This window comes from Ammospiza caudacuta, chromosome Z (assembly GCF_027887145.1).
Source record: "Ammospiza caudacuta isolate bAmmCau1 chromosome Z, bAmmCau1.pri, whole genome shotgun sequence".
NCBI classification, from domain to species: domain Eukaryota; kingdom Metazoa; phylum Chordata; class Aves; order Passeriformes; family Passerellidae; genus Ammospiza; species Ammospiza caudacuta.
Genome location: NC_080632.1, coordinates 13,348,838 through 13,369,938, shown reverse-complemented (window position 1 = coordinate 13,369,938; position 21,101 = coordinate 13,348,838). Strand labels below are relative to the sequence as shown.

Here is a 21,101-nt window from a genome sequence, read left to right as displayed (position 1 = left end):
CTGCTGACAGTGCTAATTGACCCACTAAAGTGTTGACTTGACTCCATGGAAAGGTCTACCAGCTATTAAATAGCAGCAACTGCTCGGCAAGCCACAAGCACAAAAATGTAATTCTGGACAAATAATATAAAAGTTTGCAGAAAACATCTGTAAACAATTAATCAGCTCTAGAGCCACTAAGAGTAGTCTGTAATTCAAGATTATAACCAGCTGTTGGCTGATAGTCAGAGATTAAGGTAGATGAGAGGGAAAGAAAATCACTACCATAATATTATTTCCCTCACTCTTCCAAGCTCTCCTCTTGTTATTGCAGTTATGTCTCATCTATTTATAACCAGAGCTAAGAGCCTAGCCTACTGAGGTTTGTTTTGTGGTTCCTATTGTAACTAAGCACTGCATCTCAGAAGTTTGCTGCACTCAAGGCATTTTCCGTGCCCTTTGCCAACATCAGGCCAAGTTTTCTTCTTTTTCAAATTTCACTAAAATAGGAACCACTGCTAAAAAAACATCCTGCAGGCTCGTAACAAAATTAATGACATGCGAGATTGCGGGAATCTAACTACCTAATATAACTATATACCAATATAACTGAAGGAATCATAGGAGACTGGACTTTAGTCCTGCAATGGTAAGTAAGTCACTGGAGTTTCAACTAGGTGTCTTAAGCTTAGTTTTGTATCACTGGGCATGACAGAAGCACTTCACATTCACTGGCAGAAATAAGTAGGAATTGTACTTTAACAAACCTTAAGATAGTGAGGCAGGCATCCTGACCAAATATCCTGGGTTACTAGTTATTGGGTTTTACAGAGTCACAGAATATTCTGAGTTGTCATCATTACATATTTACTAAGAACAGGGATACAGTATTATCCCAACCACCTCGCTAGGTATCTTACTGTGAAGGTAATTCCATTGTTTCTTGTAAAATACCCAGAGTGGAAAAGTGCATCACAAGTATTTGCTAATTAAGATAGGTGCAGTCATAAAAAATGTAAGGGTAAAAAAAACTTTACTCAACTTGACCATCAAATGAGTTTGATTCCAAAGGAAGCACAGAATGGTTATGGCTGGAAGGGATCACTGGTGGGGTCATGCTCACATGGAGCTCCCTGCGCCTAACTACATAACTAACCACAACTATAGCCTGCACTAATCCATATAAAGCAATGTCACCCAATTAATATTGTAGTCAGCCTTGCCTGCAGCCCTTATAGTGCAGGATTTCTGCTCTATAATCTAAGCTTAAAAAGAACCTCAGATCCATGCTCAAGACTGAGTAAAAGTGTAAAAGTTGTTGATGAGAAACAGAAACCCTCAGTTTACCCAAAGAGAAGTAGGGCACATCAAGAAATAGCAAGACAGGTATATGGCCCTTTCTGGATGGGAAGCAAACACAGTACAACTTAGCATTCCTGACTATTGTAAATAACAGGTCACAGTCTGCAAAGGCATTTGCAAGAACTCCTGTTATCTTTTCCTAAAAAACAAATGAAAAAATGTAGGACTTTTACACAGATATCAAGCATACAGGCAAACTGTAGCATCTGTGGGGCATTCATATGACACTTTCCTTCACACTTCTTTGCCAGGAGCACCTGTTCAATGATATCTATTATCTTGGACAACACATTTAAAAAAAGAGATCAAACTTAACTATGTACACATCTTCATTTGAATTGGAAAACTTGACAGTACGTGTATAAAAGTCCTTCCTGCATGAGTAATATTATAAGTATTATGCATGTGCTGTACTAATCTAAGCTGACTTCCTCTTTATAGGAGCCAAAATCACCCTCTGCTGGGGTCAATGCACTACTGCAGCTTATTTTTCAAACTGACTTCAAATTCAGCCATACACATTCACCAAATACATAAACAAATTCTATGAAGTGTCTGTTGCATGACACAGTTTAGATGGGAGGAACATGATGTTCTTCTTTCTGGAAAGAGTTACACCCATTGAAAGCGTAAGCGAACCAAAGCATATATAGCATAAATCCAAAAATCAGGATCATTCATGCTTCTCCAGAACCACAAATGACCTGACTTTCACTCAAATCTACTACTGCTAAAAGCAGCTCTAGGAGCTCCTCACTAATAAAAGAGAATAAAACTAACAAAGACTCATACAAAGGAGTACAAGAGATAGGCAGGACTGCATCAATTCCACTGTCAGTAAGGCTATCAGGAGTATGAATTTAATTTCACATTACCTCAGAAAAGTACTTTGCAGTATGACCTAAAAAAGCCTTTAGTAAGGCAAATTATTACATTTTTTTTTTCAACTATGAGCGAATCATCTCAAAAATCTGCACAACAGACGCAGAAAGATATGGGAACATAACAGAATTGAACAAGAATAAGTCACCCAGAGGACATCGTATGCACTGAAGGAGTGGTACACCAAATTTTGTAGCCAGAATGTACCACAAGTAAGGCACAATGAAAATTCATCACAGTAGATTCACATAAACAGCTATAACTTTAGGAGAGAGAAGCAACATCAAACTAAATTTGCTTTAAGAGAAACTTTGAATTTAATTTCTCTGCTTGTGACTCAAGTTGGAATGGATTTTGATGAAATCAATAGCCTGATGAAAAAATGAGAGGCACTATTAATCTCTTAGGAGACCTGAATACAACTACAGTGAAAAAATTAGGATATTTAAGTCATGGTTTGCATCTAAAAATTCTGTTACAAAATGTACATGAACATTTTTCCCTGAATAGTAACATAATTACATTTCAAAAACCAAATATTTTAAAAGCTTCAAATTAGAAGTGTTGCAATATTCAAGATTAACTTAAGCTATTCACCTATTTTCAAGTGAGAGAATAACGACTAAACTGAAAACCTAAAACTACTTTAAGCATTTTTATAACTTCATCCTGGTCTAAATTTAGTTCCTTCAAATTTAATCAGTTCTTTAAAAGTTTTAAGATCACCTATATAAAGAAGCATATGCATCACTGGTTATTTCTTGATAGTCTCTATGCCATGAGGTAGAGAAACAAAAATTCTACCTACTACCTATTAATGACACATTCACTGTGAAATAGACTGATTTCTTACATACATGGTCCTCTGGAAGCTTGACAAAGGCCAAGACACAGTTAAACCAAAATACCAAATCCCTAAATGGTGACATTAAATCTTCAGTCTCTATACTTTGTTCTGGATTAGTACACTAACTGATTTTTTACTCGCTATGTTCAAAAATCAGTTAGAAAGGCTGCCATAAAAAACAAATTTTGCTGAATTTCATTACTGTAGTCACACCAAGGAATTGCAAAAATTTGGAATAGACATAGAAAAAAACCCCTTAATCCCATTAAGAATCTCAGTAAATGAATTCTTCACTCAAAAAATAAAGCCAGGCTACATCTCTAAGGATTTCATTAGTGATACTACACAATTCTTTGTTTTACCTTCAAAAAGTTTTCAGGAAATACAAAAGAATAAAAGTTACCACAATACCTTTTTAGCTCACAAAAGCTCAGCAAGATTGATTTGTTTCATCTAACACTTTACTATCTTGACTTCTTGAAGGAGAGGAATTGGGCAACTGAAAACTACTTAAATCAAATACAAAAGTCTTTCAAGCAGTTCTTAAGTACTTTACTGAGAACTCTTTAATCTAATCTTTCCATCTAACCTCCTTTTAAAGAATTTCCCAATGGGAAAAAAGAAAGAGAAAAGAGAAAGAAGACCAGTTAGTAAGTAATGGAAAAAATAGCAATGGAAGAGATTAATACAGTCTTTATGACAGCGCAAGCAGATTGCAGCTCGTGCAGAGAAAAAAAAATTCACTGTTGTACAACTGACATTTTGAGAAGTGAGACAAACTTACGAGAACAAAGGCACAAAAGTTGTTGAACAAATTGCTGGGAGGGATGAGTTGATCATTAATAAGTCTGCATGAACTAGAAAAATTGACTGAGGTAAGTGGAAGAAGGGATGTCTTCCCTTTACAACTCAATTTCCTAGTACTATTTGAACTTTAATTGTATCTACAAAGTAAAATTAGACATGTCTAAGCACATTAGGATGTTTTGACCACAAGCCTAGGGTCTGGGAAAAATTAAATTAGTACAAAAAGTAGAACAATATCTGTTAATGAAATACTAGTTTGAACCTCAATGGTTCCCACTTCAACTTATCACTAATAGCATACAAATGTATGCTAACAAACATACATCACCAACACTCAGTTCCCTCAATGTTAATATGTCACAGAAAAGAATCACTAGCACATTTGAATAATCATCTAAAAAAGAGCCTAAGAGATGACATCAGCAGTAGTATTACAGATGACTAACAGCACTGACCTAAAAACATTCCACTGTCACTTTGAAATAATCTGACGGATCTTCATATCTCGCAGAAAAATTAATAAAACTGATCTCAAAGATGAGCAATGGCTCACTAAAATCACAGAAAAAATGCACTTTAATTTCACACCTCAGACTCAACTTTACCTTTGAACAATTTTCGGTATGACTTTTAGTATTTGTCTCCTTGGAAGCAACTAAGAATCCTACTAAAGTAGCTAGCTAATGAAACAACAAATAGCATGATTCAGTTAGTATCCCTGCAACAAAGATGTATTTGATAACAGCCAGGGGCTATGTCACAGCATAACTGGAGATACTATGTGATTTTATAAGTGCCCTTAATAAGGAAGCATGACCACTCCACAACAAAAAAGCAATCCAATCTGAAAACATCCTGCTGCACAACACTTGATCTTCAAAGACATACGGCTGCAGTTTTGCACAGTGCTCTCATTCACGTGGCAATTGCTTAGCCTCAACAGATCTAAATGATCTGAACTCATTCAGACTGCCTGTATCCTGTGAGGAGAAAGAACTGAAACAACACTATATTAACAGTAAGGAATACTAGTGTTATTTGTGTTATTTCCTAGAAAATGTTCTCCCCATCCCTGAAGGGTATTTAGCCTATTTTACAATGGAGGAAAATTTCTTGTGATCATTACATTTTACCTGACAAAGAATAAAAGACTTCTGAAGTGCCACAATTGCCAACAGAATCATACGACACTTTGAAAGTTCTACTAACTGTAATCTAACTAATTCAATGTGTATTTTTCTAACCTAAAATATGGTTAAAGAAGGCTTTTTTAAACATTTGTTAATGGGAAGAACAACTTTTAAATTTTTATTTATACACTGTAATGATTATCACCGATTAGATTTTGTTACACTACACATGACAGCTGTTTCTAAAGTAACAAAATTTAGAGAATGCTATTACACTGACAGAACTGCAGCCTTGTTTTCTGTATCCTGAACTTTTCACTCTTTCTTCAGGCCATGACAATCTTTTTTCCAAATCAAAAACTTCAGAAGAAACGAATGTAACTTAGATGGTCATAATCAAAAATGCAGCAACAATTTCCACACACAACCCCTGCCCAGATAAGACTTCACAAAGCTGAGCCATTTTCATTTTGGCCTCAAAGCTCAAAATCTCATGTAGACTTCACAGTTGGCATTTTGAATCTCCTGGTATTAATTCCTCACACATTACTCCAACTATTTCACATCTATATATATTCAAAGAATAAGACATCAAAAATTTCAAAAATTAGTTTTAAAAATTGAAAACAAACCAGGAAAATAGCTCTTTGAAGAGGAAATAAACTAATAATATAGGAAAAACTTTTGGTTTCTACAGGTTTTTTCACTGAGATGTGTGAGGTGCTGCCCTGGGAACCTTTTTCTAGTAAATTACTGTTTGAATAATGGAGTGAAGTTTAAGAAAACATCACTAAGTAGCATTTTAATTTGATGTTTACTTAAGGAACAAAAACCACAGCTTGAACAACATAATTCAGTGAATATTGGGTTTCAGTTGCTAATACAATTAACACATTTAAAGTCTAAACTTCAGTTGTTTTCACTGAGCTAAGTATATATTCTGTAAAAAAGACAGCTCAACTGTTTTATTTTTGACTTTAACTAAGAAGCATGCAAGAAATATTCCATCAACATAAAGTTCCATTGTTTCAGCACCTGTTTTCAGTTTGGCAACTGAACTGTGAAATAATAAATAATAGCAGCATTCTGAACATCACTGATAAGCAATCTTAATATGAAAATATGAATCATCTGATACATTACAGGAAAGTAGTATTATGTAAGGCAAAACAACTGATTTAGGTCATGCAAAGAAGCAGAAAATACCTGTACAGAGCCACCATGTCTGTCAGATGCCAGGTGAGCCCTCAAATGATGTGGATTAGTTTGCTGTGAGTCCCAAGCTGCCCTATGGTCTGTTGACTAACATTTTTGAATGTATCAGGATTTATGCAAAAGAAGAAAAAAAATTTAAAACAAACAAGTCGTGCATTAACTGTCATATTTTTAAGAAGTACAGAAGCGCTACACATTCAATCCCTATATAGAATGCACTTCAACATTATCAACATACTTACACGTGCCTTCATAAATATTTTCATACAGAGCTGAAGTAGCTAAACCTCAAAATTCTTAGTAAGAAAAAGCACACTAAAATAACCCTCCAATTTTGCTTTGGTAAACTGACACAGCTCTGAATTCCTAACATTGTTACCACCTAAGTCATTACCCTGGTTTAAAAAAAAGTGAAAATGTTATACATAAATGTCAGAATGGAAAGAGTGGAAAGAGTGTATGGAGGAGAGACAGCGAATAATGAAGTGTGAGTAGAGAGAAAATTCACTACACTATATCATAGCTTCAAACAAGCAAGCTTTTAGGAGATATTTATGTATCTCTACATATGTAGACTTTAACAAAGATCTACTTAAAGTGAAAACAAAAAAACACCTAGAGTCACTTTTATTTTCAAGTTATAATAAAAACATAGCACAAATCATTAGACAAAAGACATAGTAATGCTGATAATCTTAGATGAGCAGTTTACCTGATTTTTGGATTGCTGCATTCTGTCTCTGTGCTGATATGCTTCTCTGTTTGAAGACATTGCAGGGTCTGAATGTATTGAACCCACTGGAGTAGGCTACAAATATAAACAATATGTAGCAACTGGTAAAAAAAATAAATTTCTAAGTCTCACCAAAAGTTACTGGTTTATAATAGAAAATAATATTTAAATCTGACAGCTTCAAATAACTCAAAATTATCAGATTAAAGCAGAAGCTTCACTAGATATTTACTAATAACAAAGGGAAATAAAGCAAACTATTACTTACAGAATGTATTGAAGTAGCAATTCTAAGTATTATACATTAATTTTTCTGAAAGACTTTAGGCTGATACTTTCTGCAGTTAGCAGTTTTGACATTCTGATGAAACCTATCAAAACCTTAAAGCAACTTTTAATACTAAACACCGAAAAATACATTTTGCAATAAAACAAATGCTACCTTTCTTTCAGAATCACACAGAGAAGGGTGAAGTGCATAATCTGAAACTGGTCAAATATAAACATATTAGCCCTCCCTTCCCTACATAATAGAAATAATAAAAAGAAATGAAAAAATTTGAGTAGCTGAAGTAAACCCCATCCACTACAATTTCCTAAATTATACCAAGAGTGTTTCCTGAAACCTTAGAGGCACCACAATGAAATATTCAATGAACTACGCAATATTTTATCACAGTGAACTGATAAATATCTAGAGTATACCTCATATGCGGATGTATAGCTCTGAATTTTAAAAATACTGGGAACAAAAAAAAGCTTCATGCAATAATGACAATTACTTGCAAAATTTTAAGTTCCTTCAAAAAAGAATCCAAATTCCTACCACCTCATTTTGGATTGAGCAGAGGTGTACTATTACAGCGGCCTGAGTGGGTCGCTGCTGGTGAGAGAGAGACGGTGAATCTTGTATCTTGATCAGAAGGCTTATTTATTAATATATGATATATAATACATTATTACTATACTAATAGAATATAGAGAGAGGTTTGCAGAGCTGCTAGCTAAGCTAAGAATAGATAGAAAAGAATCCACAACAAAGTTGTGTCCAGGGACTCAGTCACCTGGCTTGCACTGATGATTGGCCCTTAATTATAAACATAGAAAATGAGCCAATCAAGGTGAATCCTATTGCATTCCACAGCAGCTGATAACAATTGTTTACCTTCTCTTCGGGGGCCTCTGGCTCCCGAAGACACAGAAACATGAAAGAAAAGGATTTCTGTGGAGAAATGTCTGCGACAGTGTACTTTGATAATAACAGCACATTTGGAAAGAGAATGAATATGAAGCACTTCAGCCAAAAGATAATGTTAGAACATGCATCTGCAGATGGGCTTACAATAGCAGCTGCTCAAAGCTCTACTAGCAGCCTTGAGAAGCACATGCCTTAATGAAACTCAAAACTGATCACAAAAAAACCCATTAGATTACTGACAGCTGAACTGTACTCACCAACTGTTTGCCAATCCAGTCGTATTCATAATCAAACATATATCCTTTCCGATCAAGTAAGTCTGTGAAGAGCTTTCTTAAGTAGTCGTAGTCTGGCTTTTCAAAAAAATCTAACCTTCTTACATAACGTAGGTAAGTAGCCATTTCCTCTAGATAAATAAGAAATATATACATATGCCATTATCTGTTTTAACGGATCTCAAAAAAATCCCCACCACCTTATTTAATTTTAAAGCAACTTGTACTTCTCACCATAAAACCTGAACAGTTGTTCACCATGAATTACCAGAAAGAAAAGTTACTTAATGATATTCTTTGAAATGCCACCATATTCTGAGATATACTACCATATTCCACACATATCCTAGCAAGTAACACCCCACTAATTTTTCCTTCATGTTACCTGTTGAGATCTTCTATTCAATGTTATAATTCTAATGCACTATGTGCAAAACTGTGTGGAGAGAAATGCCTCTACTTTCTTCTTTCTTTCCAACCAATTTTACAGAGACAAGACTAAGAATAGCAAAGAAAGGGGTATGCCACATAAAGCATCAGTTTTGTGTCCCCAAGACCTACCCTGGACAGAATTTCCTTTCATTAGTAATGAGCTACTCTCAGCAAGTCCACTTTGCCTATCAATGATATTTTGATTACCTTTCAAGGCATTCATTTATATTTTGGAAAAATCATGCCCATGTCATACATGTCCCCTGTTCCAAGCACTTTATTACAACTTTTAAAAAACATCCTAATTCCTTCTGTCCAATTTTCCAACACCTCATTGATTCTCCTTGTAGTTCTAGAGACCTAGAAGAGACACCTGAAACTTCTAAGTTATTTAAAATATTAGTTCAAGCCGTTTCTAACACAGCTTGTTTTTAATATAGAGCTATGATACCAGATTTCATGTGAAAAGGCTTGCAAAATTTTCAGTGTGAAGATACAAGTGCAGACTAGTTGATCAGTGTAAGTACACATAAAGTATTTTTTTAATGTTTCCTTTACAAGAATCTATATTTGAAGAACAACAGCATTAGCTTACTGCTGCTTCAAAGGATAATTCTTCTGTCTGGGCCCAGTATTGTTTAACTTATCCATCAATGATTCAGACAAAAGGGCAGAGGCCTCCTCAGCAATTTCACTGACAACAGAGAGCTGGGAGCAGTGGCCGATAGCCCAGAGGGCTGTGCAGCCCTTCAGAGGGACCTCAGCAGCCTGGAGAGATGGGCACAGAGGAACCGTCTGAAATTCAGCCAAGGCAAGTGCAGCGTCCTGCAGCTGGGGAATAATAATTCTGTGCAGCAGCACAGGCTGGAAGCCAAACCTGCTGGGAAGCAGCTTGGCAAAGAAGGACATGGGAGTCCTGGTGGACAACAAGCTCCCCAGAGCCAGCTGTGTACCCTGGGGGCCAAGAAGGCTGATGGAATCCAGGGGTGCATTATGAAGAGCAGGTCAAGGAAGGTGATCCTTTCCCTCTACTCAGTGGCTATGTCCAGTTCTGAGTTCCTCAGTACAAGAGAGACGTGGAGCTCCTGGACTGGGTCCAGCAAAGGGCTACTAAGTTGATGAAGGGACTGGAGAATCTTTTATATGAGGAAAGGTTGAGGGGGCTGGGCCTGTTCAGCCTTAAAAAGAGGCAACTGAGAGGGGGCCTGATTAATACATATAAATATCTAACGGGTGGTTGTCAATAGGATGAATACAGGCTCTGCTCAGCGGTGCCCAGCAAGAGCAGGAGAGGCAATGGGCAGACACTGAGGCACAGAAGTGCCACCCAAACTCGAGGAACAGCTCCTTTACTGTGCAGGTGACTGAGTACTGGAAATAGTTACCCAGAGAGGTTCTGCAATCTCCTTCACTGTAGATATTCAAGAACTACCTGGACACAATCCTGTGCCACATGCCCTGGGACGGCTCTGCTTGAGCAGGGAGATTGGACCCCATGACCAGCTGTGGTCCCTTCCAACCTGACCCATTCTAAGATACTGTGATCTATTACACATACTGTAATTTTAAACCCCAGCAATTGCCTATGCCAGCTTCATTTTATAAATCAAGACATAACATTTTTATTAACAGCAGACATTACCTGGGAAGTTTTCACACAATACTTCTATAGGAGTTGCTCGTTTAGTGTCTCCAATTTTCTGGTAACGTTCCTTTAATGTATCTGCCTATGACAGAAGAACAAACAAGCTTCTGAAGTTATACAGCTTGCTGACACATATTCCAAACATGTCAATAAAACACGTCAATAAAAGCTGATGATCTGAAAACAGGACAGAGGCAGATAGCAAAACCCACTACCTTTAAACCTTGCCAGGGAAGACTTCCTCTGAGAAAATACATAAACATATGACCCAATGCTTCCAAATCATCTCTTCTACTTTGCTCTGAAACAAAATGCAAATATTATTAGAAACTTCCATCTGTGTAATTTTACATTATATTTAGAAGACTAGCTTCCAAATTACATAAAAATAATTTTTAGGTATAAAGTACTTGAAACCAAACAGAGCATGTGGGGGCATTCTTATGTACTACAGACTGCCTTATGAACACAGCTAAACTCAGAAAAAAAGCAGACGCAGACTGCAGGTATATTCATCTCAACAGCACTTTAAGCAAATTATCTGGCTGAAAAAATTCTCAAAAATGCAGAAGGATTTTTTTTCTTGAGCTACTGGAAAAACTTCATGATTTAGTAAACTTTAGGATTTAATGAAATGTTAGGACCAAATGTTCATTGTTCTTGCAGTAAGAAGTTAATTAAAATTGATCAACTGTAGAATTATTTGGGGATGGTTTAGATTACAAAGGAGCTTGGCCTCTGAAAAACTTATTCTTAATCTAGAACCTATAATAGCTCTGACAAGAGAGTACATGTACTAAAGCTAAGAATGACATTTTCCTAGTTTTGTTGAGGATAAGTACTTGTTTAAAGAAATTGGCTTCATTTGGCCTTTCTATTCATATTAAGAGCAGACCTGCTTCATGCCCAGAAGAGTTTCAAGTATTCATCGTATGATAACTAACCTCTGCAATTAAGCACTATCACAAAAAGACGAATACAATCAAGGACATGGGTAGTTCCTTAGAGAGCATTACGATGGCTAGATTACACTAAGTTATGACTCCATGTGATTATGCTTTCTGTAGCCAAATAACTTTGATAACACTTTAATACACTGTTCTTCTGAATTTAGGGAAATCCCAAAATAATTACCAATTTACATATCCAGCAAACACAGAAATTTGCAGAACTTTTACAGATGCAGATCTTTGTCTTCATTAACTTCCCAGTCAGAATCTACACTCCCTGTAATCTCACTTTGCCCTCCTGAAAACGAAGTGAACTGGAGCAGAAGCAGAGTAATTTTACCCCTAAAAGAAATTATCTTATTGAAAGGTAGGGCACCAACGACGTGCTAGTAAGGGCTGCAGAGTATTTGTATATCCTTCAAATAGCTCTCTGAATAAAGCCACATTATTCTTCACATAGACAAAATACCTTCTATTCCATATGCACACTCCCAACTTGGCACAAAACTACCAAAAATCCTTGATCAAATGTCTCTTCTGAAACAAAAGATTATTGACTATAGGATGTCCAGTAACTATGTATTACCTATACACCTTTAAAGAGTGGGTTTTGGTGATTTTGACCAAGTTTTGATTACACATTTAGAGCCTTTCTAGCAGCTACGCATTTGTTATGACAATTTCATATACTATGGATCCTAAAATGCACTTTTTATTTAAAGGACAACATCCTTCCTTACTCATACGCACTAACAGATAAAGTTACAGGTCAACAGAGACATATTCAAAAATAACTTATAAGAGAATGTGAACCTGACAGCCTCCCTCTTTACTGAAAACATTTTTTTACAAGGGTCAGCTGTAAGACCATTCAAGCAACTCAGGAAATTATCTGCACACTAAAAATACCACCCTAAAAATTGTCTTATTACCACTATTTTGAGAGTTGAGTCTATAACTGTATCCTATATGCCACTGTCTCTGTAAACACAGAATTTGAGGACCTTCAGCGCTCTGTATATCACACTGCATAAATTAAAAAATATACTACATATCACAGAACATTAAAAAAATTGTTGGAATGAAATGATTCAGGCTCTTTTGGAAGGAGAGGCAAGGGAGACCAGGAGGTAATGTTACCCTCCATGCAACAGCCAGCTGAGTGCACGGAGTTTTGTCTGGGGATGGATGAGGAGCTGACTGAGAGCCATTGGGGAACAATTAAGAGGAGGGCAGCGTTAGGTGGCCACAGGCACTCCACCCAGGAAGACTGAGCAGCTGAGTCCTTGTGGTGGTGCATCCCTCCCTCACCCCTTCTAGGCCAGTGTTATCTGAAAAAAGGCTCCTTCGGTCTCAGCTTGACAAACAGCACCTGGGCTCAGCTTCTCTTGAGTATATCAGAAACCCTTTGTTCCCAGGAGTCCCTGCTGTCCAACAAGCTCATGCTTTCTTTATGAACAGTCTTGGAAACTATTTTTCTTGCTTGCATAGCATAACATCCCTGTTCTCACACTTTCAACTGTGTGCCAACTCACACTGTGGCCAGGATGAAACATTATTATGACTAAAGCCCTCTCTCTTGTGACCATATAAAACAGTGGTCTAAAATGAGAACCTTTGAATTCTTCTGGACCACAGCAGCTGAGACCAGCAACCTCTCTCTGAGCTGGGCCTCTCAGAACCCACAAACTCCCAAGTTTGCTGTATTCAGACGACTGCTGAACAAAAATGAATTATAGGCCAACACCTCACTTCTCAAGGCTCAAATCTTTCCACAATGAAGAGATGCAAAAGCACCCAGAGTGAGTATTCCACTGCCTTTGAGGGGAATTTTTTGACAGGCACTTTGCACTGACTGCCTGCGTGCATAAACATACACATATGCTACGGCAAACTCTGGGAGAAATGCTGCTCTCTCAGATGTTCAGGTACCTTGGATATCAAAGTTAGGCTTGTAAGTAAGGTCAGGTTATAAGATACGTTAAATGTTGTTGAGTGTTAATTCCTATGTTGAATTGTTAAGTTTAAGGTTTAAATAAAGGTGTAAGTTAAGGTTAAATACTTTTGAGTGCTGTTAAACTTTTAGGCTGCATTCTTTTTTATACCTGCCCTCACTGTCCTTTTGCCACTTGTCACATGCACCTAAACACACACAGCCCTAGACAGTTCATTTCTGGATTTTAGTAGTGGTTTGGATTTTCTCTTTTTCCTTGGTGTAACTGACTAGGTAAGTATCACAGTGAATCTTGCAAAGAACTTTGTCATTGCTTAATATTAAATCAGGGTTTTACTGACACCCTTGCTGATGATTTTTTAAGTGATCTCAAACACTCATTCGTAACAGCTGTATACCAATATACAGGAACCACCATATGTTCACAAATGCTGGTCCTCACAGGGGAACCTCAACCACTCCGATATCTCCTGGAGTGACAAGACAGCATCAGCAATCCAGTAAGGTATCCTTGATGATAGCTTCCTTCTCCAAGTGACAGAGAACATAAAAAGGTGGATGTGCCATGCTGGAGCTTGTTCTCACCAACAAGGAGAGGCTGGTGGGGAAGGAAAAGCTCAAGGGCAGCCTTGGCTACAGTGGTCATGAAATGCTGGCATTTGAGATCCTAAAGGTAGTGAGAAGGGAGCAAAGCAAACCCAGTATCATGAATTTCAGCAGATGCATCTTGGCCTCTTCAGGGATCTGCTTGGCAGAGTACTATGAGATAAAGCTTGGCAGGGAAGCAGGGTCCTAAGAAAGCTGGTCAATAGTATTGAAGCATGAATTCCTCCAAGCCCAGGAGCAATGCCTTCCAACAAAGTCAAGCAAAAACCATCAGGAGGCCTGCATGGATAAGCAGCGAGCTCCTGGATGAATCCAAAGTAAAAAAAGGAAGCATATAAAGAGGGGAAGCAAGGACAGGTAGTCTAGCAGGTATACAGAGAAATTGTCTGAGCAGCCAGAGATCAGCTTAAGAAAGCTAAAGCCCTGATAGGATTAAACATGGCCAGGAATGTCAAGGGCAACAAGAAGAGATTCTATATGTAAGATGGTGACAAAAGGAAAACTAGGAAAAATGCATGACCTCTTCAGAAGGAAACAGGAGACCTGGGATATGGAGAAAGCTGAAGCAAAAAAATTACATTGCGCCACAGGAAAGTTTAGATTGGTTCCTGGGGAACATTAGATTACTTTTTTGCCCCCATCTTCCCTGGTATGTATTCCAGTCACATTACTCATGTCACAAGAAGAAAAGGGCAGGGACTGATAGAATGAAGAACACTGTTATAGATAAAGTTGGAGCCCATCTAAGGAACTTGAAGGTGCACAAGTCCACGGGACCTGCTGAGATGCATCTTTGAGTCTTTAGGGAGTCTAGGCGAAGACAACAACCATCACATCCACTACATCTGAGAAGTCATTACAGCCCAATAAAGATTCCATAGCCTAAAAGAGGAGAAAGATAACCCCCATTATTACAAATGGAAGAAAAGGAAGGTATGAGGAACTGTAGGCCTGTTAGTCTCACCAAGGGCCCAACAAGATCACACTGTAGATCCTTGTGGTAACTATACTGAGGGACATGGAAAATAAGGAGGTGACTGATGATGGTCAACATGGCTTCAGCAGGGGCAAATCATGCCTGACAAGTTTGGAGGCCTTCAACACAACTACATGTTAGTGCATGGAAGAGCAACCAACATCATCTACCTGGATATATGCTAAGCATCTGACACTGTAACACAGGATATCCTTGTCTCTGAACTGGAGAGACACTGATTTGACACACGAAACAAATGGATAAGAAATTAGCTGAGTGGTCATACTGTAAATCATAGTCAAGAACTCCCTATCCAAGTGGACACTAGTTCCTTAGGGGATGTACTGGGACTACTGTGGGGTAACACCTTCGTTGGTGTCATGGACAGTGGGATCAAGAGCACCCTCAGCAAGTCTGCCAAGAACATCTGGCCATGTGGTGCTGTCAACAGCACCTTCCCCTTGAGGGAAGGGATGCCGCAGAGGGACTTGGACAGGCCTGGGAGGTGGGCCTGTGTGAACATGACAAGAAGTGCAAAGACCTGCACCTAAGTTAGGGCAATTCAAGCACAAATACAGGCTGGACAGAGAATGGAGAGCAGCCCTGAGAAGGATTTCCACATGCTGGTGGATAAGAGGTAGGACATGACCCCACAATGTACACTCACAGCCTAGAAAGCCAAACACGTCCTGGGCTGCATCCAGAACAGTGTAGCCAGTAGAGTGAGGGAGGGGATTCTACACATCTGCTCTGGTGAGACCCCACCTGCAGTGCAGCACCCAGCTCTGGGGTCCCCAAGACACCAAGGACATGGACCTGACCAAGCAAGTCCATGAATATGTTCAGGCAGTGTCCCTCCCATGAAGGCAGTCTGAGAGTTGCTGCTGTTCAGCCTGGAGAAAAAAAGGCTTCAGGAAGACATTACAGCTCCTTCCAGTACCAAAAAGGAGCCTGCAAGAAAGCTATTCAGGAGGTTTTTACAAGTGACACAACAAGGACTAGCAGTTTCATACTGAAAGACAGTGAGTGTAGATTAAATATTCAGCAGAAACTCCTCAGTGTGAGAGTAGCAAGACACTGAAACACCTTGCACAGAGAAGCTGTGGATGTCTCATCTCTGGAACTGTCCAAGGCAAATTTGCATGAGGCTTTGAGAAACCTGGTGTTCCAGCCTATGGCAACAGACTCAGAACTGATGATCTTTAAGGTCCTTTCCAACCCAAACCATTCTACAATTAAATAAGTTACCATTAGACAAAAATAAACACATCCTGTGTAAATATCAGACATGTAATCAAAATTCAGTTTGCTTTTCAAGTAATTATCAGTTTTACATTTTGGTTTATTTTTCTTAAAAGGTTTGGGGGCAATCATTTATTTAAGGAGGAGTAAAAAGTTTATTTAATTTTAAAAGGGGTTGTGTCACTGTTGAAAATGCTGTAATAATCAGAAGTATATTCTGCTAGTGGAGATGAGAGCCCAGTGTCAGAAGTGTAACAGTCACCTTACACTGACATCACCATTTATGCCTGAAAAATATAGTGGACGCTTCTTTGATCTGAAGAACCTGAGTTCCAAAAGTTAGACTTAGGAAGCTAAAACCCTACACTTGAGGTGCTGCACTTTGTTGCACTAAAGAGCAACAAAGCCGGTGAAGGGTCTGGAGCACAGATCCTATGAGGAGCAGCTGATGGAGCTGAGGGTGTTTAGAGGAGGAGGTCTGGGGGAGAGCTTATCACTCTCTACAACTCCCTGAAAAGAGAGTGTAGCCACATTGGCCTCTTCTCCCAAGGAACAGGACAAGAGGAAAAAGCCTCATGTTTGCCATAGGAAAGTTTAGATTGGATATTGGGAATATTTGCTTCACCAAAAGGGTTCTCAAATATTGGAACAGGCTGCCCAGGGAAGTGACTGAGTCATCACTTCCAGAGGTATCTGAAAAGCCTTGTAGATGTGGCACTTAGGGACATGCTTTAGTGGTGGATTTGGCAGTGCTGGATTAACAGTTGGTCTTGATGACTTTGAGGGTGTGTTCCAACCTAAGTGATTCCTGGCTCTGCTTTATTGATAAAGCACCTTATTCCTGTCTGAGAAATGTGAATGGTTTCTCATTTGCATTTTAACAGTTATGCTTACCGTTAAACTGTAAGTATTGTGCAATGTTTTTATGATCAATTCAAAGCATAACCTAATTAGTGATTACCATGCAGTGATAAACAACTGGCTTACACAAATTCAAAGGGGTCTGACTAACTGATTTCACTAGAAAACCTCTCTATAGCTGTAATAAACAAAGATCTGAGTACTCATACCTTCCTCAAGGTGAATTTATTCATTCAATAAAAACAACTTTTATATTTATAGACATCCTGTAATTACTTTAGCTTGCTGGCATAACCTTTAATGACTCTGGCAATGCCTTATTAACAGTGTAAGCACTAAAAAAAAAAAAAAAATTTAAAAAATCAAGAAATCAGCATTATCTCTACGCTGTTTTATTACTTTATGGTGCATTTCAAAGAGATCAAAAAAGCAAGGAAGCATTGAAAATCCATGCTATTGCAACCTATTGACTTTTGTGTATTTACTAAGCACACCTATTTCCTGGACACTTCACCCTGCCATGGTATACTTATAATGTGAAGGTATTATGCTACAAAAAGATATACCACATCTTTCTTTTAAGGAAAGCTAACAAAGAGGACAATGCCCAAGACATGATCAGGATGATTAGCAATTCAAAAAAGATTATTCCCATAAACAGTATTTCCATAAGGCCAAACTATTTTGCACAATACACAAAATTTGTAGTTCTTAATGACTACAGACTGACAAAAACTGCTACTTGAAAGCAAGATGGTTTATGACAAATCACAGCTGTTTCTGTACTTCAAAAGCACACGTACCTTTTCCTAAATGTGTATTTATACTCATGTATCTAGCTGTTCCTGTAAGGCTCTTGTGTTCTCGATATGGTATGTGCTTCTTTGTTTCTGGATCTACGTACTCCTTAGCTAAACCAAAGTCTATAATGTGAATAATTTGCTGGGTTTTGTTTCCAGGTCGTCCTATTAAGAAGTTCTCCGGTTTTACATCTCTGTATATCAAGTTCTTTGAATGGACATATTCCATACGAGAAATCTTCAATAAAAGAAAAAAAAATAGACAAGGAAGTTAAATTTAAGCTTCATATTGCCACATTAAAATGTGTCAGATGCTAAATATCTTATATTGGCTTTATACATAGAAGAAATCACCCCTCCTAATATCACCCCTCTTAATATCTTAAGACCAAAGCAATATTGTCTTATGAAGTAACTCCCAGTTAAAGTCAATGAAAATTGTACACTTTTCCAAAGCAGACACATCAGTTGTTGTATTGGAAACTTTCACACTGGACATTAGTCATGAATCTTGCACACAACAGATGTTTTTGCCTCTCAAAACAGCTGGCACAAGTATGTTTTGTGTACATGAAAAGTAAAATCAGAAATTATGTCACCAAGCAGTAATCAGCAAAGTCTGATCTATTACATATTAAAGATATAACTGAGAGAAGCACTGAAAGTTCATCACTATGCCAGTTCATTCTAGCTGGACTGCTTTCTATCAAAATTTCCACATTCAGAAAAAGAACAGGAAGTATTAAATAAAGCTGATCTCTGGACTTGTGAGGACTTGAGCATTTAACAAAAAGACCTTGGCTATAAATAAGCTCTATGTGTCTGTATGTCTGTACATCTGTAGTTGGAGTCTGTTATACAACTACAATCATGTTTTAAACAGCTATTTTTAACCATTACAGGTAAAAATATCACTGTTTAGGGAGGTGGAAATCTGGTAAATATGTACAGCCTTAATTGTCCTTCTTTCCACTTCCACCCACCCTCAAGTCAGAACCAAATAAGGAATCATCAAAAAACAGAATAATTCTTCATTGAATAATTTTGTGCTACAATTTCTAGAAGAATTTGGGAAATGTTTCATTTGTTTGTTTGCTTTCTTATATGAATGCCCAGGAAAAAAAATACTTATGCTATTTAGAAGTCTCATAATACAACTGCTTGTGTGGGCTAAAATTACTTTTATTTCTTTAAGGTTTTCTTTTTTGAACGAGTATATCAAAATCCATTATTTTAGATTGTGATAAAAACTCATAAGACACAAGTAATTCCATTCACTGACTTGAAAAACTGGAACAAAGTAAATGAAAGTAATCTAAGAGTATTCCTGCTTAAACTGTATGACAAGAATTTCAAATACCACCATCATCAATTTAAAACTGAAATACAAATCTCCTAAGTGAAGTAAGCATTTAATCCATTGAAGACTGATATAGTTATTCTAGTGAACACTCAAATTAACATCTATTCTACTTACCAACTGTATGGCTATCATAAGAACGGTTTTAAGAGAAAATGTCCTACCACACAAGTCAAATAAATCTTCCAGACTAGGTCCAAGTAGTTCTAGCACCATAGCATTATATTTGCCACATGGGCCAAAATAATAAACCTGAGGTATTCCATCTGTAAAATGAAAATACAAAGTAATGATAAGGGGTTAATTAAGATTAAGGCACATAGCAGTATAATTCCTACCCAATTTCAAGTTGATCATAACTTAAAAATACATTTTTCACATAGAAACAAAAATAAACCTCATAAAAACTACAGGTAAAAGACACAACAGGAATATTGAAGATAGTCACAAAAATTTTAATGAAAAGGGTACAATTACATATTTGACTTGTGAAAGATATCGAGATTTGTATAAAAAGTTAAAATCAGAACCTCTCTATTAGTCTTGTAACCATAAATTGAAACACGATTGTGAAATGCTATGAAGGCTTTAAATAAGCTCTTGTACAAAAAAATATATTTAAATTAAACTTTTTAAATTAAGGCTATTCCAACCTTTAGGAATAAAAGTACCTTATTATCTAGAGAAATCATTTTAAAAAAATCAAGAAGAGATTAATGAACCCATGAGTTTAATGATACATTCAGTCTGGACTTTATAGTTTTAAATGCCTTAGGAACACAGGCAATCCAGATTTTGAAAATATAAATAGTTAAAGCCTTATGATCCAATTTTACTTCCACCTTTTTGTAGGATATGCATTGTGTGTCTATTTAACTAAAAATAACTTGATACAATTGCTTTTACGCATGTTGTACTTTTTCACATGCACAGAACATCTTCCTCATTCAGCAGAATAAATTTTGTTTGCTTAGGGAAGTGAGTTATTCCAGATCTTTGGGTTTTTGTTCTTTAGTACACATCCTCTGTTTAATTTATTCCAAATATTTAATACTCTGAAAATGTGTTCTTCTCATGTGAGCTTTTTCTACAGTGTCCAATCTTTCAATAATGCACTACACAGAAGTACCAAACCTGTTATCAGAACACCTTAATGAAACTCTGGACTTCAACTTCATCCTCTGTAGAGGATGTAACCCTAATTCTAAGTGTTTTCTACATAAGGCCTTCAATTTTTCATACCTTACTATAGATACACCGAGGGCACAAATTTGTAATTGTACTGACTACAGCTTTGGGTAAAAAATTACATAACAATTACTGTTTTAGCAAAATTAACATCAACTCAAAGCACCATTTTAAAGAGGTTTTTCACTAATCTCTTTTCCTACAAGTAAAAATATTTAAAGAAAAACCCCTAAAAATCCAGCTGTTCAGTTTTCAGAAGACTTGAGCTACAATTTGGTTTTCAATATGTATCATCACACTCATCTCTATACCAATATACTAAAAATGCATAATCGTACCCACTTCAGAAAGACTTCACAGGAGAGCTTATTGCTACTAATGAAGAAGTACTGATCATATTACATCCTGCATCAGAATAAGGTATGAGACAGTGTTCTTCAATTTAAAAATATCATCCTGAATTATCAGAAAGATACCTAAAACACTTGATCCTCTGATTAGATGAGAATTCCAAAATGTCCCAAAACTGTGTTTAACATTTAAAAACCTCAACAGTGCATATGGAGCATATCCTGTCCAAAAGTACCCATGTTGATAAAATAATTTGATATTAACAGTTCAAAGTAGTAGAAGTTAGGGGCTTTGGTTCTTAATCAAAG

The 21,101-nt window shown here is 37.1% G+C and overlaps 1 protein-coding gene across 5 annotated transcripts in view; it reads right to left on the bottom strand.

Annotated features, from left to right (window-relative positions):
• The window catches only part of CSNK1G3 (casein kinase 1 gamma 3), a 70,658-nt gene that overhangs the window by 9,559 nt on the left and 39,998 nt on the right, over positions 1-21,101 (bottom strand). For 3 of the 5 annotated variants that reach the window (XM_058824309.1, XM_058824310.1, XM_058824311.1), the window contains exons 6-12: positions 19,372-19,520; positions 17,898-18,132; positions 10,721-10,806; positions 10,503-10,587; positions 8,411-8,559; positions 6,935-7,030; positions 6,214-6,309 (exon numbers count right to left, since the gene is read on the bottom strand). In XM_058824309.1, the coding sequence (XP_058680292.1) occupies positions 6,214-6,309; positions 6,935-7,030; positions 8,411-8,559; positions 10,503-10,587; positions 10,721-10,806; positions 17,898-18,132; positions 19,372-19,520 (896 nt within the window). Of the gene's footprint in view, positions 1-6,213; positions 6,310-6,934; positions 7,057-8,410; positions 8,560-10,502; positions 10,588-10,720; positions 10,807-17,897; positions 18,133-19,371; positions 19,521-21,101 lie in introns of all 5 variants that reach the window. The other 2 variants (XR_009275957.1, XR_009275958.1) reach the window with 1 other exon arrangement.